This window comes from Diabrotica undecimpunctata, chromosome 1 (genome assembly GCF_040954645.1).
Source record: "Diabrotica undecimpunctata isolate CICGRU chromosome 1, icDiaUnde3, whole genome shotgun sequence".
Lineage (NCBI taxonomy): Eukaryota > Metazoa > Arthropoda > Insecta > Coleoptera > Chrysomelidae > Diabrotica > Diabrotica undecimpunctata.
In genome coordinates, this window is record NC_092803.1 from 127,894,831 (window position 1) to 127,921,112 (window position 26,282).

At 32.5% G+C, this 26,282-nt stretch overlaps 2 protein-coding genes across 3 annotated transcripts in view; one reads left to right on the plus strand and one right to left on the minus strand.

The window, feature by feature from the left end:
* igl (IQ calmodulin-binding domain containing protein igloo) overlaps window positions 1-7,817 on the plus strand; it is an 838,464-nt gene extending 830,647 nt beyond the window's left edge. For both annotated transcript variants that reach the window (XM_072519539.1, XM_072519536.1), the window contains exon 5: window positions 2,420-7,817. In XM_072519539.1, coding sequence (XP_072375640.1) covers window positions 2,420-2,545 — 126 coding nt within the window. In that variant the 3' untranslated portion in view covers window positions 2,546-7,817. The remainder of the gene's footprint in view (window positions 1-2,419) is intronic.
* Window positions 7,818-18,468: 10,651 nt separating this feature from the next.
* Window positions 18,469-26,224, minus strand: LOC140440183 (zinc finger matrin-type protein 5). Its single transcript, XM_072530508.1, has 3 exons — window positions 25,968-26,224; window positions 25,780-25,914; window positions 18,469-18,880 (listed from the first exon to the last, which is right to left on the minus strand). Exons 1-3 carry the CDS (start codon window positions 26,092-26,094, stop codon window positions 18,648-18,650), a joined length of 495 nt encoding a protein of 164 aa, XP_072386609.1. The 5' UTR covers window positions 26,095-26,224; the 3' UTR covers window positions 18,469-18,647.
* Between the last annotated feature and the right edge of the window lie 58 nt (window positions 26,225-26,282).

A 26,282-nucleotide genomic window follows, 5' to 3' on the forward strand; every position in this document is an offset into this window, starting at 1 on the left:
TTTTATCATGTATAATTTTACCGTAAGTGTCTTTACAAATTTTTAATAGTGATTTAAATTCTCGAAGGATATTATTTAAAGATTTGTGGTATTAAATATTAACTTTTTACTAAGGAAATTTCTTACTTACGTCGTTCTGTTCGTATTCCCTCTACTTACGTCGATAAATATGTTTTTCCTCTCTTCTAGGACGTCTATACTCTTCTGTTTTTCTCCATGTACAATCTGCGTTGATGTTTTTTTGATATGCTGCGTTTTTTTTTATTTGTGGCCATTTCGCCCTCATGATCAAACCAATGGTTTCTTTTTCTGACTATTTTGCCCATTATTTCAACCGATTTATGTAACACAATATCTCATATATTTTCCCATAGTTGGTTAATGTCTTCTTCTTTTTCTAAGTTTTCTGTCCTCATTTGATCTTCTATGTCTTCTAAATAGTGATCACTGTCTATGTTTGCTGCTCTAAAAGACCTAACATCTAATAAGTTAGAGCAGTGTCTTGCATCGATGATTATATGATATATTTGGTGAATGGTTTCATTATCAGGAGATTTACAAGATCCCTTATGTATATCTTTAAGGGGAAATCATGTCCCAGCTATTACCATGCTCTTAGATATCGCAAAGTTTATGATTCTGAGACCGTTATCATTATAGTCTACGTGTAGGCTCTTTTCCGATAGTGGGCGAAAATATATTCTCTCTTCCGACTTTGGCATTAAAGTCTCCTGCTATTATTTTGATGTCATTTTTTGGGCACTCATCGTACTCTCGGTCTAGTGCCTCATAGAACATGTCTTCATCATCCTCTTTTTCTTCCGTTGGAGTATGGAAGCTTATAATGCTAATATTGGCGAACTTAACTTTAAGTCTTATGCGGAATATCCTATGATCAATTAATAGCTTTAAAATAAATTACACTATGTTTGACCTTGCTGCTTACAATAAAACTGGTACCAAATTCGTGTCGGGTAGGATGTCCACTGTAGTAAATATTGCAGTTATTTTTTTCCAGGATGCCTGAGCTAGTCCACCTTATTTCCTGTAAAGCAATAATATCTGTTTGGTTTTATTCATTTCTTGTATGAGCAGAGCCGTGGCTCCAGGCTGATAAAGGCTTTTTACGTTCCACGTACAAATTTTTAAATCATCCTTATTTCGTTTGCGAGTTCGTCCTAGGTTAGATAGTCCGGTTTATTTCTTTGTAGCTCTCATAACAAAAGGTTTTTGTTCGCTCTCGTCAGTTCCGGACCCAGGAACTTTCCACCCGGGTTAGATACCGGCTCTTTAGTTGGTTGCTCGGTTTACAGAGGGGACACCATCGTGAAGGTGAGAGACGGATTTGAGTAGAAGAAGATAATTGGAGTAAAGTGGAATCAACTCCATGTTTTCGCATTCTACCCCTTTATTCCCCAATATATATCCTTCATTAATTCTAATATGCAGCTTTCTTTCTTTCATACAAATAACTTTAAGTTAAACCATTGCGCTAAAACGTATCGGTCGAAAAGTCGAGGTGACCGCCAGCAGACTGATGAAATCCCACTAGTCCAGGCGGGATCTGTCGTAAAGCAGACTGTAACCATTAAACGACTCATCGGAAACGGTGGGTGCCAACTACCTCCGAAAGTTGGCAGCCAATGAAGAACAATAAAACTCACAACTTTCCTGGTCGAGTTCTTCACCCAAAAAGCTGGACACAAATAAGGCCAAAAAAAACCCATGAAAAAACTTAATATATAAACTGAATTTTCAATCGAAGCATCAACTTAAATAAGCATAACACAATATGAAAAAAAAATATAATCCACCTGCACAGAATTGTGGCAATGAGAAGTGGTATGACAGAGCAAAGTTGCCAACTGACAGACATACTGTCGAGTAAGGTGAGGCATAGAAATTAATATATAATTTATCATCTCATAGAACATAATAGGGTATGAATAAAGGAATTATAACGTTTAGTGAAAATGAAAATTGGAATTTAGATGACAGAATATTTAGGAAATAGAAAGTTAATCAAAGGATTGAGTTGAGCGCCAACTATTTTTAGAATCAAAATAGTAAAATGAAAAATTATTAGATGAATAAAATCAAAAGAAATCAAAATAAAATAATTATTAAAAGAAAAATAACAAACATGTAACGTTTAGGTATAACATTAAAAGACCATAATGTGACAAAGTTTATGCTTAATTTTTAATTTAACAGAAACTGAAAAAAATCGAAAATTTTTGCTTTTTGCGTCCATATTTTCGTCTTCTCTACTTTAGAGCCCTATTCTAATTTCGTCCTGCCCATGCAGTAGATATCCTAACTGGATTTGTGCCAACCGTCGTTGACCAGTTTGTTTTATGCATTTATCAATAAACTTATACCTGCTTAATTACCGTTATAATATATTTTTATTTTTTAGGATCCAGAAGAAGAACTAGATATTGATCTCACAGATCCAGATCTAAACAAGGCAGCTGTGAAGATACAAGCCTCATTTAGAGGGCATATGACCCGTAAAGATGCTGACAAAGAAACCACTAACTAATCTGTTTCACAGAAGAAGCTAATTTTTAAAATAAAAGAAAATCAACATTTTTCTCCGCTATGATGACCAGATGACTACTTTTTTGGTGTAACGATCGAGCGTTTGGTCGCGTTTATAAATTGTTTGGTTTGATTTTTTTATTTATTAAAAAAAATTAAGTGATATAAGTTACAGTCGACCCTCAGGTGGATATACGTACAATATATAGATACTATGAAATGACATACGTATTGTTTACTTGCTGTATTTTGCTAGCATTAACAATTAGTAGAGAAAATTAGGAACTTTGGCTTTTGCCCAAGGCAGCATGATATTCTTTAGAAATTTGGTTGTTAGAAAAAATCAGATATTTTTATCATAAAAAATTTAATCATTAATTCTATTTTTATTTATGGTCATCACAAGGATTCCGAGGTTTAGCGAGTATATAAAAAAAATATGTAAGGATTTTAGAAAACTAGTAAATAGAAGTAATTTATTGAAATTTTGATTTAGATTTAATAATAGTAATACTAAAGGTAGAGAAAAGTGTTGACTTCAAGGTTTTAACCTTATACATATGTATATCCAAATCCCACTACTCCATGTTGAAAGCAAACTTGTGATCCTTTCTTAATTCTATACCTATTTAGATATAATTAATTATGTATTAATTATTTGTGGATTTAAAAAATATGTTCTTTATAAAATTTTCACCTTCACCTAAACTGAAAACTAAAACAAAACAAAAATATCTAAATTTCAAGCGATCAATATAAAGATTGTGTACTTGTGTATACACGAGACACAGAAAAAAGATACGATCTCTTTAATGTACACAAGAAAATTAAAGAAATAGTAGAAAAGACAAAACAAAATTTCATTGGTGCAGTTTTGGACTGACACGGAATTGCTATAACACAGACGGATGAGAAAGTACAAGTCACACAACAGTCTACATCCTGGAACTGTTCAATGAAGGAACAGGAGATCTAGAGCACATAGAACTTACTCCAAAAGAAATAGGTCCGGATATTACAAAAGAAGAAATATTATATGCATTAAAAACAATGAAGAGTCGGAGAAATTATGGATCAGAAGCATATTGACGTCTTAGTGGCACCAGTTTAGGCGTATTACCCAAAGACTGGTTGAGTTCGATCTTTATTTCTTTCTTCAACACGTAAAACGCAAGAGAATGCGGCAATTACCGTACAATTAGCTTGATGTTTCATGTGCTAAAGTTACTACTAAAAGTCATCCATAACCGAACAAATCATAAACTGGACATAGGCATTGATAAAACACTATCTGACACAGACTAGGAATCTGTCAGGTTCTTCTGTGAAAGTGAAAGCTTTTGTTGTAATTGGTGTATATTTCATTTAAAAAGTAAATAAAAAAATCCAAATGGTTTGCCATAGTCGATTTTTGTTCAGAACGAACGAACTTATCAGTCCGTCTTTAGTGAACTTTGAAGTCCTTGCGCTAATAAGCGCGTTACCAAGCAGTGGTTGAGTTTAAATTAAAAACTACATAATTAAAAGTATTAAATTAAACGACATGATGATGGATATAGATTTAACTGTCCGGAAACGGTATGTCCCACTCGAAACAGCATTCTCAAGAGTTTTGGACTGCAGTAATTGCATTTTATTAATTAAATATATATTTATCGACATCATGTCCTTTGATTTAATACTTTTAATTACGTAGTTTTCAATTTAAACCCACCCACTGCTTTCTGATCAAAAATCAACTATTGTAATCTGGATTTTGATTTAATTTTTTAAATAAATATACACCTATTACAACAGGTAACAAAATTATGCTTTAATGAACAGCTGTCAGGGGAAATTGAAATTAGACGTGGGGTAAAGTAGGGATTAGTATTATCGCCAATCTTTGGCGGAAGATGCCTACTCCAAAGAGATCCTGAAAAAAGCTCTTGAGGATAAAACAGCTGGAACAAATGTAAAGAGCGGGCATTGTATCATAGCGGAAAATATTGAATAATTTCAGAGACGTGACAAGAATAGCCAAGTATGAACAAGAATGGTCTAACAGTAAACATAAAAAGAAAAAAACTTATGAGAATATCAAAAACTCCAAGAAAAAACAAAAATTTTTTAATAAACGAAACCAATGACATACAAGTGGAAACCTATGCATATCTGGGAACAATGTTTAATTCCACAGATGATTAATTCCAGGAAATTTAAATCAGGATCAGAAATAGCTCGGGCAAAATTCAAGGGGCACTATGCATATCTGGGAACAATGATTAATTCCACAGATGATTAGTTCCAGGAAATTTAAATCAGGATCAGAAATAGCTCGGGCAAAATTCAAGGGGCACTACACATAAGATTTAAAGTTGAAGCTAAGGTTTAGGTAGCCGGGATGCTACATTTTCTCGACTTTCTTTTATGAAATGGAATGGCAATTAAAACAAGAAAATGGGAATACTTTAAACACATTACACGTGAAGAGTCATACACCTTGCTTTAACTGATTATGCAGAGAAAGATCAAAGGAAATAGAAGCGTAGGGAAATATAGAATATCATGTCAAGAAGAAGTTATAATAACGTTTGTAAACATGTTTGTATACAATTGCTTTAAAGGTTAAAGGTAAAGGTAAGGAAAACATAACAAAAGAAATAAAAGCACTATAATTTAAATAACGAAAAATGAGCTACTTTGTTCATATACTAAAAAATGAAAGATATGAGTTAATGCGATTGGTTATGCAACAAAAAGTAAAATAATAAAGAGGTTCGGAGAGACAACGCACGTCCTGGCTGAAAAATTTAAAGCAGTAGCGTGGAAAAACAACAATAGAACTCTTTAAATCTGCTGCAGAAAAAGTCAAATGGGCAGTGATGATCGCCAATGTCCTTAGAGGATAAGGCATGCATATAAGAAGAAGGAAAACATTGTAGAACGGCTCAAAGGATCTGGATCATGGATGAATACCATTAAAATATGTATATTGAAATAGTGTGAGAAACAAACATGTAATATGGATATCTCGAAACGTTATTATAAAAAAAAATTAGTAAAGTAAGTGGACAGTTAAAGTCTAATGTGATATACATTAGAAAGAAAATACCCTAGTGATGAAAAGTAGTCCAAGAGGCACGAGCTAAAAAGGAAAGAAAAAAACTTTACGAAAAAAAGCGAATATCAATGAAAACAGTTCCTTAAAAGAATTCCAAATAAAATGAAAAATGTTTACAAAAGTACAAAAACAAATATTATAAGTTTAAAAATAAAAACATTGGCAATGCCTTCCTTAAAAGCATATAAAAAGGCAAATAAATAAAAAATTAATAAAAAAATTCTGTACAGGTACTTATGTTCTTAAAAATTGGTATCACTATCTCGAGGAAGAAATCTATTCAATAAAAGTTTACATATCAGAAATGACAATAACTACTAGTCAATACTAGACATTAAAATACGTAAAACGTTAACTTCAAATTTTAGCTACCTTTGGAAAAACTCTTCCTGTAAAAACTTAAGGCAATCAAAATTAAATCCCTTTACCCTCTCCATTGTTTTTATTTAAAAGCGAAGTTTTTGCAATACTTATTAAAGATCATTAAAGATCAATAAATATTTCAAAGAATACATTATACGATTAATATTTTTAACTCCACAAATAATTGTAAGGTTAGATACTTTAAGAATAATGAAACGCTGATAATACTTGAAAAGAAGTATCGGATAACTATAATTAAAATAACAACGGAAATTCTCACTTATGCACTTTCTTGTATCATCAGCAATATTCTAAAAAGTTCGCATATTTTAAAAACACAGACGTTTCAATTTACCAGCTTTTCAAAATCTGTCTGGAATGTTCTGGATGATTTTTAAATTATTCATAGGATGGATATATATTTGGTTGAATTAATTTGTTTATATGCTTAATAGCTTTTAAATACATTTTTAGACCTGAAATTGCTATTTAATTGACATCATTGTCATCATCATTCTCTTTGTGTTTATATTTGTGAGGGGTCGGCTTCCCTAATCACAAATATCTCCATACGTTTCTAGCGTGGGTAACACCAATATCAATCCCATTTCCAACATGTCCTGCTTAAGCTTCTCCTTCCAGGCGATCTTTTATCTTCCTAACTTACTTTTTCTAGGAACTACTAGATCGAAGATTCCTTGTATTGGGTTATTAGCGACTCGATGTTGAACATGCCCAAACCAACTTAACCTATGTTTTCTAATTTTGGCATCAGTTAATCAATTGATGCAACCCATAGACTGTCCCTAATATACCTGTTCTTAATTTTATTTTTTCCCTTTCATGCTCTTTCTTCAAATCCATCAATTCCCTATTTCCGAGATGTTCCTATACGCCATAAAACCATCTTTGTCTGGGTTGTCCTTTCTTTTTTTTGTGATTGAACCTTGTTTTAAGATCAGCTTTGGCATCCTCTTCATTTCCATTCTCATCACGTGCTCCATCCATCTTACTCTCTGTGCCTTTATGACGCGACTGTTGTTTGCTTCGTTATACAGTTCCTCTAGCTCACTATTTGTTTATCGCATCCAACCTTTTACCGTGTTTTTCCTCCATGTACAGCTCAGAGCATTGTCCTTTCATATCTTTCAAATTTCTTCGTATTTTCTTTTTTCATTGTTCATACATCACTATCATTTTAATATAACATAAATGTAATAAATCGCTATATTCAGTTTATGTTGATGCCGATTGTAGTTTATTGTATACCCTCTTAAGTACTGAGGCTTGGATTTTCCTATACTTGGATGAGAGTATCTAGTACTACCTTTACTACGAATTTTGTGTATTTCTAAGAAAAAAGTCAGATTGCAAATCATGGCATCTATTTTTTCAGTAGTTATTTGGCCAATGGTTTTTAAGAGTCTATACTTCCTCAAGTTAAAAGCATATTTTCTGATACACTGTGAAGTCTTCTGCGACCTCCGATTAAGGTTTTTATGCGTGAGAGATGAGTATATATTTCAAGTGCTTCTTATTTTTTCAGAAAATAAATATCTTTTTTTTTTAATTCCAGAATATGAGTTTTTAACATCTATTTATTTCCCCTTTCTTTTCCCCACCCTTTCCCCCTTTGATGATGAGGATTTCGTTTCCCATAAATGGTGTTTCCCCTTCAGTTTTCCTAGCTTTATAAGTTAGTCCTTCTCCACGTTGTTATAAACAAGGGTCCATAGGAGAGGTTTTTGGTTAAACAGGAACCTAAATAGCCTTTGATCTAAAATGTTTTAATTCTTGTATACGTACATTTTTTGTACATATTAAAAACAACCAGAATATTCCTGTAAAACAAAATTATTTTCAGATTAACTGAATTTAATTTGAAATTCCGACTAGAAGTAAGGCATACAAGGTATAGTTAGTTAACACATCGCTTATGATCAGTACCTACTTACAGATTTAGGGTTTCTTATAATTATAAAAACTACATTTAATCCTTGTAAACGCACTTTGTTAAAGTATACACCTTGTAGCTTCCCTCGGTACTCGGTATATAGATATATATTCGAATTTGTTGCTTCTTGTGTGTAAAGAAACAGAGCTACATATTTTTCGAATTTGAAATAATTTCTTTAGTTCAGCAACTGAATCATGTAACCGAATAAGTTTCAAAAGTATAGCTCTCTTATTTTCGTTAGTAAAGAAAGAAGGTAAACAAAGAATCGGATAAAAATAAATTAATTTTTAAAATACGTAAATAAGACCGAATTAAAAAAGAATGGAAATTTATATTTCTACAATCAATAAAACAATTTTCAAAATCGAAATACAGAAAATGTGGGATATTAACATAAAATAAACTGTAGAGACAATATGAACTATTTTAAAAAAGTGACTAAAATGATAAATAAAAATCATACTTGTGAACCAGTTATCGGTAGTAATATTCCTTCCTGATCCATATATAGGTTTACATAATCTCAAAACTAACGCATTGGGAGAGTTGCTCACAGCATAAGGCCATTAGGTTGCTGCCCTACATAGACTTCAAGATTTGAAGTAAAGTAACACTTGGCATCAACTAGGGCGAAAATTTTAATCCCATATTTATTGGGTTTATTTGGAATATATTGCCTAAATGAGCAACACTCGAAACGCTTCCAGTTTTTCATCCACTGTTACAAAATGACTGTAAGCAGTTTTGCAGTTGGTAAAGAAGGCATCAAATCTTTTCCGTATACTTGTCCAGCTTCTCGCGTTCTTCGCGAGTTTCAAAATTAATAAATCTTAAGTGCCGTAAAATAATTTGAAAGTTCTTCTTCCTCATCATCTAATAATGGTTCCTCCATCAACTTTTGAAGGCGGTTCTGCTTTGATTCTGAAGACGTCATCTGAAAAAAATAGATTTTGATTATAAGATAATGCAGAAAACAGAATAATTCGCACATAATAATATGGGAACATATGCTCACATAAGTTGAAAAAAATATGATCTTACCTTTTGTTAATTAAATACTCCAATAAATATAAAACCTATGTCAGCTACACCAGTACACGCGCACGGACTTTCAATCCGCATTTGCTTATAATTTGGAAATAAGTTGACTTACTAACTTCTCAGTCTAAAGCAGCAGAGTGGATGAAGACTTACAAAGCGGCTACAGAAAATAGTGGGAGATATGCGAAAAATTCTATATTTCAATCAAACGCGGACTGTCAATCCGCGCGCGTGTAGTGGAAGGGTAATGAACTTTTACAGATACCCAAAGAAGTCTGGTTGCAAATAAAACAAATAAATTAAATTTTTTCACAAACTTGATCATCGGAGAAGTAATAAAATTAAAAAACAACACCATAGAAGAGGTTAGACAATACAGATATCTTAGTCATAAATAAAAGAGTGAAGGATACATTGACTAGTGAAATCTCTATGAGCTTTAAGAGAAAGTATACAATTAATGCATAATTTCTGTTATAACATATGGATCTGAAACACTAACGCTCACTAAAAATAATGCTAATAAACTTTGCAGAGAGAAAAATAGAAAGATCAACGTTAGGAATTAAACTTACAGATCGCGTTAAAAACGAAGAGATTCACAGAAGAATGGAAATAGAAATCCTCCTAGAAAAAGTATCAGGGCTAAAATGGATTTTCAGAAAATGTAGCATGGCTCAGCCATGATAGGTGGACTAAGAAATTGTTGGAATGGAGACATAACTGGATGCAACTTGCGCAAAATAGAAATTCATGTGGAGGCGTATGGTGGAGGCTAATGTACAGAAGTAGATGCGAGAATCTTGATGGTAATGAGCGATTACTGAGCTATTTCTTAATTGTGAAGCACTTGATACACTAAATTATGTACCGATCTATTAAATAAAGGTAAGAATAAAAGCTCTAATCTTCAATTTGAACGTATTTGATTCTGTAAGTCTTATTAAAAAAAAAAAATTATTACAGAATGATTGTTTTCTCATAATATGCATTCGGTGATACTAGTTTAATATTCAAAATATCAAGCCTTGATCTAGGAAAGGCCAAGAAAAGGGGCAAAGGTATTAATAAGAAAAGGCTTGATGAAAATGAATTAGTAATAAACATATTACAAAGAGCATTCCTTATTTATAATCATGATTCAGTTGTAAAAAATTTACATGTACAAACATAGATGCTAAAATGAAGGACAAAAAATTACTCGTAAGTAATTAAAAAATAATATTAATCGACTCAATTATATTATAATTTTAAAACCACAAACATCTCAGAACAACAACATTTATAATTCTGATCAGGACAATATGGGTTAGAGCTGTTTAATAGCTTGTTTTAAACTGATGTAAGCAGCATCTAAATTTGCTCAATAATTTTTTGGTAATAAACCACAAATTGCAAAATAAAAGCTTTATTTACCTTTAAATACAGATCGGAAACTAATTTATGTTGCCATTTGTAATTTGCTCTCAAAAATATATTTGGAAAAACAGCTTCTTGAAAACAACTTAAATGAGTTTAAACGAGAAAAAAAATAGATAAAGTGGTTGCGATTAAAATAATTTAGTATGCATCGCAGTGACATACTCTTCTTGATTTTCTGTAGATAACCCTGTGATGTTACAGGTTTGTAAAAATAACAGAAATCTATGTTTGTACATAAAAAATTGTTTAGATTTTAATTAATTGTATAAAGTAGCAGTTAAATTTAACCTAAGCTGGTGTAAAAATAAAGAAGATAGTAAATAATCACCTTGTACTTGTATACGGGATTAAATCCAACAGGTGAAGATGATGATATACGTATTTGTGATTATTAATATAATTTTATATATTTAAACGTTTACTGTAATGATTTTGTTTTAAGGTATCTAATAAATTCATCAAAAACGTGATAAATTCTTTTTTATTTAATATGTTTAGGATAGTATGATTCAAAAAAAGAGTAATAGGCTCTACAAAATAAGTGATAACTCTTAATTTGTACGTAAGTACCTGTTATAGGTATACAGTTTATTATGTAGGGGAGGTGGGCCTAAGATGGGATACTTTTCTTTTGAAATTTTCTGAAGCACAAGTATAAAGTCAAATAAGACTCCATTATGGTGCTTGTCTCTTATTAGTCAATTATGTAAAACATTGTTATCAAACTTATGAATAATTCTGAAAAACGTAGTCAAAAAAAATTTATATTCAAACAGATGCACAGTTTCCCTTTTTACCTATAAGTGTTGGTAAAACGGGAAATAAGAGGTAAAACGGGATAAGAATTTTGCACAAATGATATATTCTTAAAGTTAATTTTTATAAAAAGAACTGAAACAAAAGATTATTAGACATTATTTGCACACATCACATACAAATGTGTCCTCGTCATCCTCGGCACCGGCGCAAGCGTCATTCGCCCATTTATGGCAACCAGAGCACCTTATCCAACCCTCGCCGGGCCTGTCTTCTAAGAAATTGTTGCTGCAATATAAACAAGCGACGTTGACTTCTTCAGTTTCGGATTCACTACTGCTACTTTCCTTCTTCATATACTTCTTCCTTTTCCCTATTGTAACTTCAATATTATCCAACTCCATTGACTTGTTTTTATTCTTAATGTTTATTTCTGAAGACTGTTTATTTCGGCTACTGCTTTGAAAAAATTTAATTTTTGTATTAGCATTAATTTTTTTAACGCTCACTTTTATTTTTCCCTTCTTGCTCTTTGAAAGACTTCTCTAATTCTTCTTTGTAAGGGGTACATGTAAGAATAGCCGCTTTACCTTTCTTCACCTTCCTTGTTTTTTTCGGAGCTACCTTATCTGCCACCTTTGGGTAGGGGGCAATTTTTTGACGAGAAATATAGTAGTGAATTTTGCTAGTGGATGGTCTAATATCGTCTTCAACTGGAAAATCATTTTCCTCGGATTAGATTGAACCCAGTGACTGCCCGATTTGTCCGATTTGTTCCACTGGCGTAACTTCTCTAAGAATTTCAATAGAATCTGTGCGTTCTGGGGGCTCTTCCGATAATACTGCGCTATCGTCTCCATTAGGCTCAGTTAATGGTCTGTCTGTAGGCAGAGAAGCTGCAAACATGTCATCTGTGAAGACAGTACGGTCTACTGGATAAATTCCGGTCTTCTTGAACCCATTTATGGCGTTCAACGGTGTTGAAGCTTGTAGATAAGCATGGCCAAATAATGAACCAATTTGAGGTAGAGTTACACACTTGCCTGGATTTTGCCTCAGCCAAACTTCCACTTGTGCAGTATAAAAGATACTTAGCGGTGCCATAAACGAAACATCGAGCGGCTGCATACGGTGACTGCAGTGTGGAGGTAAACATAAAATTGTCACACGATTCTCCCTTGCTTTTACTATAGCGGCAATATTTTGAGTGAGGGTTTTGTGTCCATCGAGTATAAGTAATGCTGGATTGTCTTTAGAGGCTTGAGTGTGGATGAGGAAGTGATCAAACCATTTAGTGAATAGATCTGCATCCAGCCAGATTTATGTGTTACCCCCAAAGTTCCTGGTGGAACGCCATGCATAAAGTGCTGCTGCATATTTACCCTGGGAAAAATGATCATCGGTGGGATGAATATTCCAATAGCGCTCATGCAGATCACTGCAGTCGATAACTCACCACGCTCTGCTGATGTGAGTGTACCCACTTGTTTTCTACCTCTCAAGGCCACTACCTTTGATGGACGCCCTTGCACTGTTCCCCGTGATCCCCGTTTCATCCACGTTGAAAAAAAAAATAAAAAATTGTTATTGTTTGTTTGTTGAAGCCTCGAGCCCTAGCTGCAGAAGTAGCTACTGGCAATCGCAAAGAGAGCTTATGTCGCTGCAAAAACGAACGTAACCAGTGCCATCCAGCTAGTTTAGTGGTCTTGTTGAAATGATTTTCGATATTATTAATTTCAGCCAATTGGAATGCAAGACTACGAATACTTCTTGTTGTTAATCCATATAACATCATTTCCATGTTTTTTGCATATTCTATTTACTTTTGTTCCAATTCCACCGGGAATGTTAACTTCCTGCTGCCAAGTTTCTTTGCGGTTCCTTTTGCTACTTGATTTGTATCCTTAAATCTTCGTTCTAGTGTTGACTTGGGAACATTAAACGTTTTCGCAGCACTCAGAAAACCATGAGTACCATTGCGTACAGACTCCAGGGCTCTAGTCATCGACTCTTCGGACCACGAATTGCGGTTAGATTTCCTTTTATAATTGGAAGGCATCTGGAAATAAATGAAATCATATATAAAAAAGATATGTAGGTAAAACGGGATATCCCGTTACATGGGAATCTCGTTTTACCTACACTCTACAGCCACACTTTTAAATTTAGCGCGTAAGGACTGTGTGACACTGGCAGCAGAAGTTCATTCATGAAATCTAACCTAACCTTATCGAGTTCGCGTAAACACAGCCGCGACTGAATACCATGCGTTTTGCACATGCTAGGCACTCGTTAGGTTATCATAAATATCAGCTCGACCCTTTACATAAATCATAAAAAAAATAATACTTACGTTTTACTTGCAAACTTGCACCGACGTCAACACACATCAACAATAACCGGTATGCGTTACACTTAGCCGTAGGAAAACTAAACTAGCGACGTTTCCGTCTTGTCCAAAATAGCATTTCCCGTTTTACCTACATATCCCGTTTTAGGCCCACCTCCCCTATATTTTACTGCCAGTATTCACTGACACCGCAGAAGTGTTAATTAAGAAATAAAAAATTAATTATATAAAAAAGTCAGAATTTAATGAAACTCTCCATAGATTGTTCTTCTTCCTCAGCTTTTCCCTTTTCAGATGTCGCTATTCCTTATTCTTCGACGCCACTCATTTTTGTCCATCGGGTCTTCTTCACCTAAATCTTTCTTTCTCAAGTCCTCTGTCATATAGTATTTGTGTCTTCTCCTCGGTTTTTCTCTACCTCTTCTTCCATTAACTCCTAACAGCTCTATCCTTCGTCCCACATAGTTTTCATCTCTACGTTTGACATGACCATGACAAACCATTGCAGTCTTTGTTCTTAAATATTTTTTAAAACTGTAGTCACCCAGGCCCTTTCCATAATCAAGTCCTTTCTGATCCACTCCCAACATTCACCGTAATATTTTTATTTTAGCTACTTCCATCTTGTTTTCCTCATTCCTCTTTATAGGCTACACTTCACCACCGTACACCAACGCAGATCTCACTACACTCTTGTATATCTTTCCTTTCAGCTCTTCTTTAATTTTTCGATCACAAAGTATCCCGCTCATTCGAGTTAAACCACCCAACCTCTATCATGTGGACAATTTTTCGATCTAGTGTCCCATTTTCCGTTATGTAGGAACCAAATTATTTAAATTCTCCTACTCTTCCTAGTTTTTCTCCAACAAATTCTATGTACCTACCCAAATACATAAACTCTGTTTTCGACCTGCTAACCTTAAGTCCTGAGATCGGCAACGGTGTACTAAGCAGATAAAAATAAATTTATTTTTCTCCTACTAAAATCCCAAATATCGCGATTAGTAGCAAAAAATAATTTACGGTTTGTTTATTATGTGAATTTAAAAAGGCTTCGTAATACCGCAGTGCAAAATTTCTGAAAAAAAAAACTTGCTTTCGGTAAAAACTAGTGTTTGAAGTGACAAGAGTAAGTAAGGTTATTTACAATTCAAAACTGTCATACTGGTGGAACTCTGGCCATTGGTTTTGCGACGTTACCAAAGTTAAAAAGGGTCAACTTCACCTTTCTTGCAGAGCAAAAAAAATGCCAGAACCCCAAGCAAAAGAAAACCAAAGAAAGGAGATTCAGGGGACGTGGACGACGTTATGAGCATGTTCAAGAAGATGATGGGGGAACTGACAGAAATCAGGAATGAAAATAAGGAATATATAGAAGAGATGATAGCACTGAAAAAAAGAAAATATAAAGATAAATCAAGAATTGGAAGAAAAAAAAACAAATTAACCCAAAGAGGGATTAAAAGAAAAAGAAAACAAAGTAGAAAGAAACAAAAAGAGAAATCAAACGATTTCTACCTGCGAAACCGAATTCAAATTTTTACCACTGTGCCTTCTAAAACTTGCAAAGCAAACAGCTTGATAAATTACTCGGCAAGGGAATCTAAAAATTGCATTCCACATTTCCCAAAGTAGAAAGAATTGAAAAAGAGACGAAAAGAAATAACATAGTAATAGGGGTCTACCAATATAGGCAACAGATGAAGCACTCTTAAAAAATAACGTAAAAGATTTTATACAAAAGCACCTAAAAGAGGATGTCGAAATAGAATCTGCAATGAAGCGAAAAAATAATATATGTCTGGTACAAATGAAGGACTATGGCGAAAAAATTAAGGTAATGAAAGAAAAAAGCCAACTCAGATTTCTTACTGGAGAAAAGATCTTCATCGACGATGTCCTGGCCGAAAAAAAAGACACATGAGGCAGATAATTGTAAATAAAGGCAAGGATTTAATTGCTGAAGGTAAAGAATGTGAAGATAGGGTACAAAAAACTAACTGTGGATGGCATAAAATGGCAATGGGCCGGAAATGGTACTTTCAAACGAGAAAATTCTAGAAATATGGACCCAAAACACGGCATATAGTAGTGGAAAAAGAAAAAGATGGCCCAGTATGCCAACGGACCCTAGCGATGAACAAGAAAATGAGTTTGAACATAAATAGCAAAATAAAAAAATGTACCTAAATATTGCGACATGGAATGTGCGAGGAGTATACGAGGAGGGAGCATTAATTAACCTAATAGAAGAACTCAAAAAATATAAAATATATATCATAGCAATACAGGAAACACATTTAACTGGAAATAACATTGAACAGATTAGCCCATCCACGTTTTATGCAAGTGGAGGTGATAATAGGAATTTTGGAGTGGGTTTTCTGGTACATGAAGACGTGGTAAAAGGATTCGTAGTAAAATCTGACAGAACGTGTGCAATTAGAATTAAAGGAAAAGAGAACATGATATCGCTGATAAATATACATGCTCCAACAGAAGAAAAAGGAGAAAAAGTGAAAGATGAATTTTATGAAAAATTAGAGTCATTGTCTGAAGAAATGCCCAGAAAAGATATTAAAATTATTTTAGGCAACGCCAATGCAAAGGTCGGAAGAGAAGATATACATATATAAAAACATAACAGGGGGTGAAAGTAAACATTTGAATACAATTGATAATGGCCAAAGATTGATTACATTTGCAATTGAAAACAGGATTAAAATAATGAGTACGCATTTCAGGACAAAAATTATATATAAAGGAACGTAATCAAATAGACCACATCTTAATACAAGAGAAGTTCGCCAATTTGATAACAAATGTGAAAACGTGCAGATTGGCTGACGTAGTAGACTCAGATCATTTTTTGGTTAGAATTAATATGAGAGAAGCAATACAGCTCTTTTAGCTCAATACAACGATTTCGCGATTTGCCAACTTATTTGTGCCGTTCGAAAAATACGATTCTGGAAGCACTACAAAATAGGCGTTTATTTCATCAATAATTACATCTTCTTTCGGGCTGATTTTGTTATTTACAACCCTTCTCTTCAGATTAAAATAATAATCGGAGGGGCAACCTACTGAGGGGTTTCCTACTAAGTTCCTGCTTTAATTTGTCCAATAATGCACAATAATACTACCTATTAATAGTTTTACCCTTCTCATGACCACCAATTAAAATTATGCTCTTGTTATCCCAAAATACAGTGGCGATAGCCTTTCCTACTCATTAAATCACTATTACCCGATTTGAAGCATTTTGAACCCTTCACTCCACTGCTGCAGGTTCATTTTTTATTCTAATGTGTAGTAGTGGATCCAGGTTTCATCATCGGTTACCAATCGACGCCAAAAGTCTGACAGATTACATTTCATAAGGTCCAAACACTGCTAAGAAATCATCACATGTTTTTAGTCAATGACAAAAATATGACCAGTAGGCTCTTTACTAATTCTTGTGGCCTCTGCCAATTCACGCATCTTTACGATCAGCTGGAATCATTTCTTAACATCGCGCTAAAATTTTATACGTATAACTAAAAAGGTGGGGTTTTTAAGAACTAAAGTTTTTGTTTAGATCGCAGCTCTCTAATCGGCAAAGGAAGTTACCTATCATACGACATATAATGGATATATTTTTAAACCACATCCTCATCCAGTGAGTATATATACACTCCAAAATTAACGCATCGTCTTAAAAGGTTTCATTACTTTGAAGCAGGAAAGTTTTAAACTGACAATAATGATTACCATGGAATAAACTGTTTTAAGGCTTTGCATATGTTAGTTAGTTGACATAGACCGTATTTCAAGAAATCTGAGCCGCGATGAATGTGTGCAGGCAATTTCTTTAGCTGATGTAGGATTAAGTTATCGTGAAACAGGCTTGAGGTTAATATCTCATACTACATAACCACGAGTCGTTAAACGTTTTCGAGAAAGAAATGACCATACGAGACGGCCTGAACAAGGAAGAGTCACACCACTACGCTAAAATCAGTTTTTCAGGCTATAAGAGAACGTTTTGTCACAATGAGACATTTCCAAAGACAAGTGGCAGATGTTCAAGATAATATTCCAATTAGTAGAAACACTATAAAAAGGGGTCTCGCTGAACACGGTTTGCATGTAAGGATACCAGCCAGAACACAAGCTTTAAACTTAAATAATCGTAGAAGTAGATTGCAATTTCCCAAAGTGACCTTGATTGGAATGTTGATCACTAGGAGCACGTATTATTCACAAATAAATCGAAGAATTGCGTATATAGCGCAGATAGAAATGTACGAGTAATTCGATTGCCAATAGAACGCTACAGCGTAAACGGACCTTGTTGTTTACGAAGGGCCTTAACAAGGGAAAGGTATATTACAGACATTTTCTTCAACTATGTAGTTCCGTTCACTCCTTGCATAGGAAATAATTTTCTTTTACTGCATTATAAAAGACGATCACCTGTTGCACGTATGATCCTTGGTTATTTGGACGAGGTTGGCATGCAAACAATGAACTGGCCACTCTGTAGCCCTGATCTAAATACCATAGAGAATTTGTGGGATATTATTGATCGTCAAGTTATGGTGAGACGTTTGGAATGTAAATGATTAAGACGAAATAAGACGTTTGATTTTTAATATGCCCAGTCGCTGTGAGGAAGTAATTAGAAATAGAGGCAGGAATACTCGTTATTAAGTGTTTTTTCTGGAGGTAACTTGTTAAAGATTATTTCACTTATGTTTTCTTTACTTTCAGTTGCTTTAAATGCCCATAAAAAATGTTACACTTAAAATTTTGTATAATCTTTGATAATAGATATCAAACTGATTTTTTCACAAAAATGTTAAGTAAAGGTAAACCTATCTCGCAATATTAATAGGATGTAGCGTTTGTTTACAATTAATTCCACAAAGTATGGCAAAATAAGACGAAAAAATACAACTTTATTTTTATCCATGGGTAACCATTGACATTTCTCAGATAACATTTTTACAGTAATTCCTTAGAAATATACCTTTAATGTAAAAATAAAAATCATCGACATCCAATTAATGGTTCAGAAGATTAATTTTGAAGACTAGTAAATATATATAAACACAAAAATTTCATTTGCTCCATTCCTCAAAATTGTCATCATAAAAATGTTCTGGTCTAAATTTTATAAGGGAAGGGGGTAGATCGTTCCTGTTTTCCAAATTTTCAGGGTAAGTCCAAAATATATGCACCTTATCACTTGAATCTTTATTATTAATTTCATACTGTTCAATCCATTTTTCTAAAGGCGGTACAGGTGGTACTTCTTCTTTTTGTTTTCTCCTCATTTGTTGGATATGCTCAACTAAAATAAGTAAAGATTAGTTACATTAATTTATATTTAAAAAATATAAATTTATAGTTTTGCGAAGGCATATTTAATTAAAAAAACAAAACAATATTTTTTTGCTTAACAGCTTAACATATTTATTTAGTGTTTCACTAGAAACTATGTATGATTTTAAATGTTATTTTTAATTGCATTAAGGAGTTATGTCAAAAGGTTTAAAATTTGATAATAATAATTATGCAAGAGATTATTGTATTGTATTGTTTGATATATTGTTATTACAGCTTATTCCAAGATAATTAACAATTTCCTCTATTACACAGATCCTCGCATCAATCCTTAAAGACCCAAGATGACATTACATACCATATAAATATAATCTGCTACATGTTATTGAGGGAATCAAAAACAGACTTGGCGCGACGACTGGAGGGCAATACTTGTTCTATATGTCCCAACTAAAACTTTTACTATAAACTATGAAATCATCAAACAACTCATCCTGTAAGAATTAATATGCTGCGATGTTAAGATAAAAGAAAAACAAGAAACTACAAAAAAAAAGAAAAACATTACAATAATTTCCAAACTCCGGACCTCTATCCATGAAAAGATGGAAAAACTACTAATGGTGTAAGTGACAGAGAAGCAGCTTCAAGGAGGAACCTTAACACAAAAACATCATATTTATGTGAAAAGGCACGAGCAATTTACAGTGATTGGCTGAAGCAGATCCCACAGACTTCCACAAATGAAGAATCGTAAGACTGGTTTAAAGCCAGTCATGGCTGGTTTGACAATTTTAGGAAAAGAACTGGCATTCACTCAGTCATCAGGCATGGTGAGGCAACAAGTTCAGATGTGAGGGCAGCTAAGGCTTACATCAAAACGTTTTTGTCAATAGTGACGAGACAGGGCTTTTCTGGAACAGGATTCCGAGTAGGACTTACATAACGGCAGAGAAGACGATGGCAGGTCACAAACTCATGAAGGATATATTAACTTTAGTACTTTGCACTAATGTGAGTGGCGGCTGTAAATTCAACCTTTGCTAGTATACCATTCGGAAAATCCCAGATCCTTTAAGTCACATAGGTTTTAAAAGAAAAACTGCAAGTTATGTGGAGGTCAAATCCGAAGGTGTGGGTTACCAGGAAATTCTTTGTTTTGTGAATAAATCTATTGTTTGGCCCTTCTGTTAAAAAATATCTTAAAGAAAACAACCTATCCATGAAAGCCATTCTCGTCCTCAACAATGCCTCTGCTCACCCACAAAATCTTGAAGATGATTTAGTCAAATTACAGTTTATAAAGGTTCTCTACCTACCACCCAACACCACTTCTATCCTGCAGCCCATGGATCAGCAGGTGATTTTAAATTTTAAGAAGTTGTACACAAAGCACATTTTTTGGTATTGCTTTGAGGTGACACAGAACACAAACCTTAGCCTTCGAGAGTTTATATAAAAGTACAACTAATGCTCATAATAGTCACTATTATTCAATTCATCCAATTCTTGCCAATAGCATTCCTCACCTAATCTTTTCTCCTTCCAAATCATATGCTTCCATATTAATGGAATTAAAATTCATCATGGTTGCTTCCCAATATTTAAAGTATAGGCGAGCGGTTTACCCCTATAAGCAGAGCATCAACCGACTAAAATTCTTTTTGCATTTCTAATGCACCAAACCTTTTTTATTCGATTCTATATATTTTTCCAAGATGAAATGTATTTTTTTTAAATTTTTACAAGTGGGCCGGCAATTGTTATTAACAAATAACTTATACAAAAAAGCATTTTCACCGAATTGTTTCGGAATCAATTTTTTAGGTGTATCTCATCAAAATAAACACTTTTTCTCTCTTGATAATTTTTCGAAAAATGCTTCCTTTTCGAGTAATTTGCATTTTTTTGTTGAAAAAATGCCTTAATTAGTGATTTTTGGGATTTTTTTTCTAAAAAACTACTGAATGGATTGCAATTTTACAAATAGCTTTATAATCTTTAAACCGTCGACTACAAGTTAAAATATTTTGACAAGGATAAATGTTTTCTATCTCGCTAAAAACGTGGACCCAAATTTCTGGTGCTTTCGAACCTCGAAGTAAAGCATATGTGATAGAAAATAATCAGTATTATGATTCAAATTTAGAATGTAATCACTTAGAAGCAGATACTAGGGTTATTTTTCACGCTTTTAAATTACAACAGCAGCATTTGGATAAAAAAATTCAAATTATTGTTAAACCTCCACACACAGATATATTTATTTTACTTTTATCTCATTATCATGATTTCACAAGTGAACCACTTTTATGGTTTCACACAGAAAATATTGTAAAAAATGTGGATCGTTCTTGATATATACCTGTACATCAAATTGCAAAAGATATTGGAAAAAGAATGTGCAACAGTATCCTAATAATGCATTTTATAACAGGTTGTGATACCACAAGTTCATTTTATGATATGGGAAAAAGAAGGCTTATAAAGCTTTGCAGAAATTAACTGATAGTCAATTGGAAAAATTAAGAAATTTGCCTACTTTACCTTTAGATGAAGGACTTACAGTTTTGACCCTATCTTTATCTAAACTGTATGACCCTCAAAATAAGTTTAAAAAATATCACGAATCCATAAATGAATTAAGATATAATATTGCATTAAAAAAATGCATCTAATGAAAAATTACCACCTTCGAAACCAGCATTATTACAACATTACTTAAGAGCAAAGTGGCAAATAAATGAATGGATTCTAGCAAAAAACAATATTATTTCATCTCTTTATCCATTAATCCATGGTTGGACAATGGAAAATAATTGTTTCGATTTTAATTATTTGGAAGGCGAAACTAGTTTAGATATGTTACAAAAGTATTTCTGCTCATGTACCGGAAAATGTTCTACGAAAAATTGTAATTGTATTTCCTATAATTTAGAATGCTGCGCAGTATGTGCATGTACACCAGAGAATTGTAAAAATGTTAAAGACGACTCTATTGAAGACAATGAAATCAGCTTACTAGATGGAAATCCTGGTACTGTTGACGAAAATTTTCAAATTGTTGACAATGAAAACGATGTATAATTAATATTATATTTTAATTTTATTATATTTTTCAATGAAAATTAATTATATATTGCTTAATGTATTTCACTGTAATAAAACATTCAATAATATAGTCACCACACCACGTATATTAAAAGAAAAATTACATTATAGCATTGTAAAAAATTAATTTTATTGTTTTAATTATATGTCTATATAAATATAATTAGAAATATCTTTTTTTTTTAATAAATTGTACGTAATATTTGTATTGAATTAATTTTTTAAATTCGCCGCTCGAAAGGCATATTAGAAATATTTGGGTCCACGTTTTTAGCAAGATGGAAAAAAAATATCCTTGTCAAAATATTATTACTTGTACTCGACGGTTTAAAGATTATAAAGTTATTTGTAGAATTGCAATACATTTAGTAGTTTTTTAGAAAAAAAATCCCAAATATCACTAATTAAGGCATTTTTTCAACAAAAAAATGCAAATAACTCAAAAAGGAAGCATTTTTCGAAAAATTATCAAGAGAGAAAAAGTGTTTATTTTGATGAGATACACCTAAAAAAATTGATTCCGAAACAATTCGGTGAAATTGCTTTTTTGTATAAGTTATTTGTTAATAACAATTGCCGGCCCACTTGTAAAAATTAAAAAAAAAATACATTTCATCTTGGAAAAATATATAGAATCGAATAAAAAAGGTTTGGTGCATTAGAAATGCAAAAAGAATTTTAGTCGGTATATTCTGTTTCTAAGCGTCTTTTGAGGGGTAAACCGCTCGCCTAGTAGTATTTCAAAGCTCCTTTTGTGAGTGTAACAACACTTCAGTGGGAGACTTAAACCACATATAATGCAGTTTTTGCTGGTGTGGTAAAATTTTGGGTAGGCCAAGCCAGCAAATTACATAGCTATGGTCACGGGGTCATGACCCCCCCCCCCTCCCCCCCAACTAATTTTTTAATGATTTCTCTGTTCATTTTAACTTCTGCGTTGTATCTAATTTTTGCGATTTTTGATTTTTCATCTAGCAAATCGCGAACAGAAAACGCCCTCTTCTGTACATCCTTAACGGGCAGCAAATTACTTAAATGTTCCTTGCAGCTGGTATGTTTTTTTAAGGAGGCAGACATATTTTTTAAATCAAAGTATCCTTCACAATTCTATACATATTTCTTATTAGAAAATAACAAACACGGCCAACAATATAGTCTGTTTTTCATAATACTTCCAGACAACCATTTTTAGATATCATACCAAGAGCAATTAAAAGTACGCACCTTTTTCCCATCTTTTTGGTCAATTCGCAATGTTGGAGTAGGCCTTTCATTCATAATATTTTTTTTTCTATCAATTTCAGTTCTTCTAGATAATGGCGATTCCAATAGTGAAACAACAATGTCAAACACTCACTATCAACATTACTATTACTGCAACCTGGTAAAGCGTCATAAAAACTCATTTTTATGTATCAGTTATAAAAAAATCTCACATATATAAGTTGCATACAATCAGGCGATATATAAATCACGCAAATGTGATTTTTTTTCTTCGAATTTTACGAATTTTTTTAAATTTATTTGGGCAACCGTGCACTTGTTTTCAATTGTGTTGTTTGTTTAAAAATATGTTACAATTATAGATTATGTTACATATTTTTTTATCATAATTTAAAAGAAAATTTATATTACAATTCGATAATTACGTTACAAGTGACAACGATGATCATCGTAGGTTCGATCGTCTGGTGCCTAAACAGCAAGCATAAACACGACAATATAAATCGTTGTCCGACAAGCTACTTAACTTCAAACGCTTTTTGTATGGGGATCTTATGTGAGCTAGGTCGGCCAGTTCCGATCGGGCCTATTAATGATATTTAAAATGCCTGAATACGATTCGATGCTTTCTGTGGTAATATAATAACTTAGTTGTTTTAACGGACGCTAATGTATTGAGTGATTTAGTACATTTAAAAGTTATTTACATGCATTAACATAATTTTTAAATATATGTTTTTCAATTTTAAAACTCTTAAAATTATTGGGTAGGCCCGGCCTATCCTGCCTACCCCCAAAAGCCGCCACTGATATAATGTGCCAAACACATGGGATCATCCAAAGAGTTATTATCCAAATTGTACAAACTACACATTGCAGGTCATTTTATATATTATGTTTAATTGCATCTTTCAAGAAATCAGTATATGATCTTTCAATTGAATTTCTCAGGAAAACAAAAATAAACATTTAGCATAAATAGCTTAAAAAATTTTTTAGGTAGCCACTAAAATACAATAGTATGTAGAAGTATTTACTCTTTACAAGAAGGTATATTACAATACATTTAATTTGAAGTCAAAAATATGTGATTAATATGATCTGTGGCTAATGAACATAGTTTGAAGCCAAATGTCTTAACACACACACCCACAAAAGTTTGTGATTCTACAATATTTGGAAAACTACTTCAAACCAAATGAGCAATAATAAATTAATTTGGTAAACACACAAACATTAAGATCAAATAATGTATTCCATAAACTATTCAAGTATGCAGTTCTAATTAGAAATAAATTGCAAGTAAGTAAGGCCTCCCAATGTTTTAGTAGGGTAAACTAATAAAACTAATATTATTTGTTAACAAAACAATTACTGCAAGGTAAACTCCATTCGCTTAGCTAGGACATATTTTGACAGATTCATTGTCGGAAACTTACAACACAACAATTCCTACGTCTCAGTATTAATAGCTCAAGTATCCTACTATTGCAGACTTCTTTCTTTAAAAAAAGAAGAATTATTCTAAATAATGGAAGTGTATATTAAACCCATCAAATTTTGGATAGTATATATTTAAATAATATATTTTAGTTGTTACAATTTAACATAACTATTTATTATATTGTGTAAATAAATAAATATTGATTGTCGGTAATTGGCAAAGTTCTATTTTATTTACTATTTAGTTTGTTTACTATTAATATGTAAAAGTTTGTGATTCTACAATACTTGGAAAACTACTTCAAACCAAATCAGCAATAATAAATTAATTTGGTAAACACACAAACATTAAGATCAAATAATGTATTCCATAAACTATTCAAGTATGCAGTTCTAATTAGAAATAAATTGCAAGTAAGTAAGGCCTCCCAATGTTTTAGTAGGGTAAACTAATAAAACTAATATTATTTGTTAACAAAACAATTACTGCAAGGTAAACTCCATTCTCTTAGCTAGGACATATTATTTTAACAGATTCATTGTCGGAAACCTACAACACAACAATTCCTACTTCTCAGTATTAATAGCTCAAGTATCCTACTATTGCAGACTTCTTTCTTTAAAAAAAGAAGAATTATTCTAAATAATGGAAGTGTATATTAAACCCATCAAATTTTGGATAGTATATATTTAAATAATATATTTTAGTTGTTACAATTTAACATAACTATTTATTATATGGTGTAAATAAATAAATATTGATTGTCGGTAATTGGCAAAGTTCTATTTTATTTACTATTTAGTTTGTTTACTATTAATATTGGCTATCAGTACGTGTGCTTGGTTGTATAGTAATTTCCAGCCACTTTTAGTTTGTCAAAAAGTAACTAACTTCGCAAAAAAATAATTACTAAATTCACTAGACAGTTCGGACTGGGAATAGCGAACCGAGTATAAATATTGAAAGTAATCTCAATAAATCATGAATGTGTTGCATGCGTGAGTCCATTTCAAATAGGTAAAAAGAAATAAAATAAGACAAAGTTTTGGTGGTAAAATTAAATTGATTGTGAGTAAGTCTTATTTTAATTCTTTTTACCTATTTAATCTCAATAAATGTACACCTACCTTGCTTTCTAAGTTCACACAACTCTTCAGGAGAGTAATGAGTGAACCTACACACTCCCTCAAAAGGACAGCTACCTTGGGAAAATCGTCTACATGGTATTTTTAAAAGCTCTTCCTTTAAAACTGTTTCTGGATCTAAATATAATATGTAAATTATAAATTTATTTGGACAATTATTGCATACATACCTCTACAAGATTCATAATGCAAATTTCTAAGTTTTATGTGGTTGGAACTTTGTAAGTGCTTCTTTCTAGCGTCGAGATCATCTATAAAGCATTTATCACAATAATCACAGTAATACCTTCGACCCATATTGTTAGTTAACTGCAGAACTAAATTTTAAATGACTTTATTTCTGCTTTATTTACATACAAAATTGGACTTAAAAAACTTAGGTTAAATGGTTTCTTCTTTTCGTTTCGGGTGTAAGCTTTGAATTTATAGTATTCGTTCGGTATTTTATGATTCATCATTTAATATTATATATTAATTATCTAGTT

Coding starts and splice junctions, on each gene's coding strand:
- LOC140440183 (XM_072530508.1), bottom strand. CDS start 26,094: ATGGGTCGAAGGTATTACTGTGATTATTGTGATAAATGCTTTATAGAT. Junction 25,915..25,967: donor GCATTATGAATCTTGTAGAG/GTATGTATGCAA, acceptor TATTATATTTAG/ATCCAGAAACAGTTTTAAAG. Junction 18,881..25,779: donor GTGTGAACTTAGAAAGCAAG/GTAGGTGTACAT, acceptor TACTTATTTTAG/TTGAGCATATCCAACAAATG.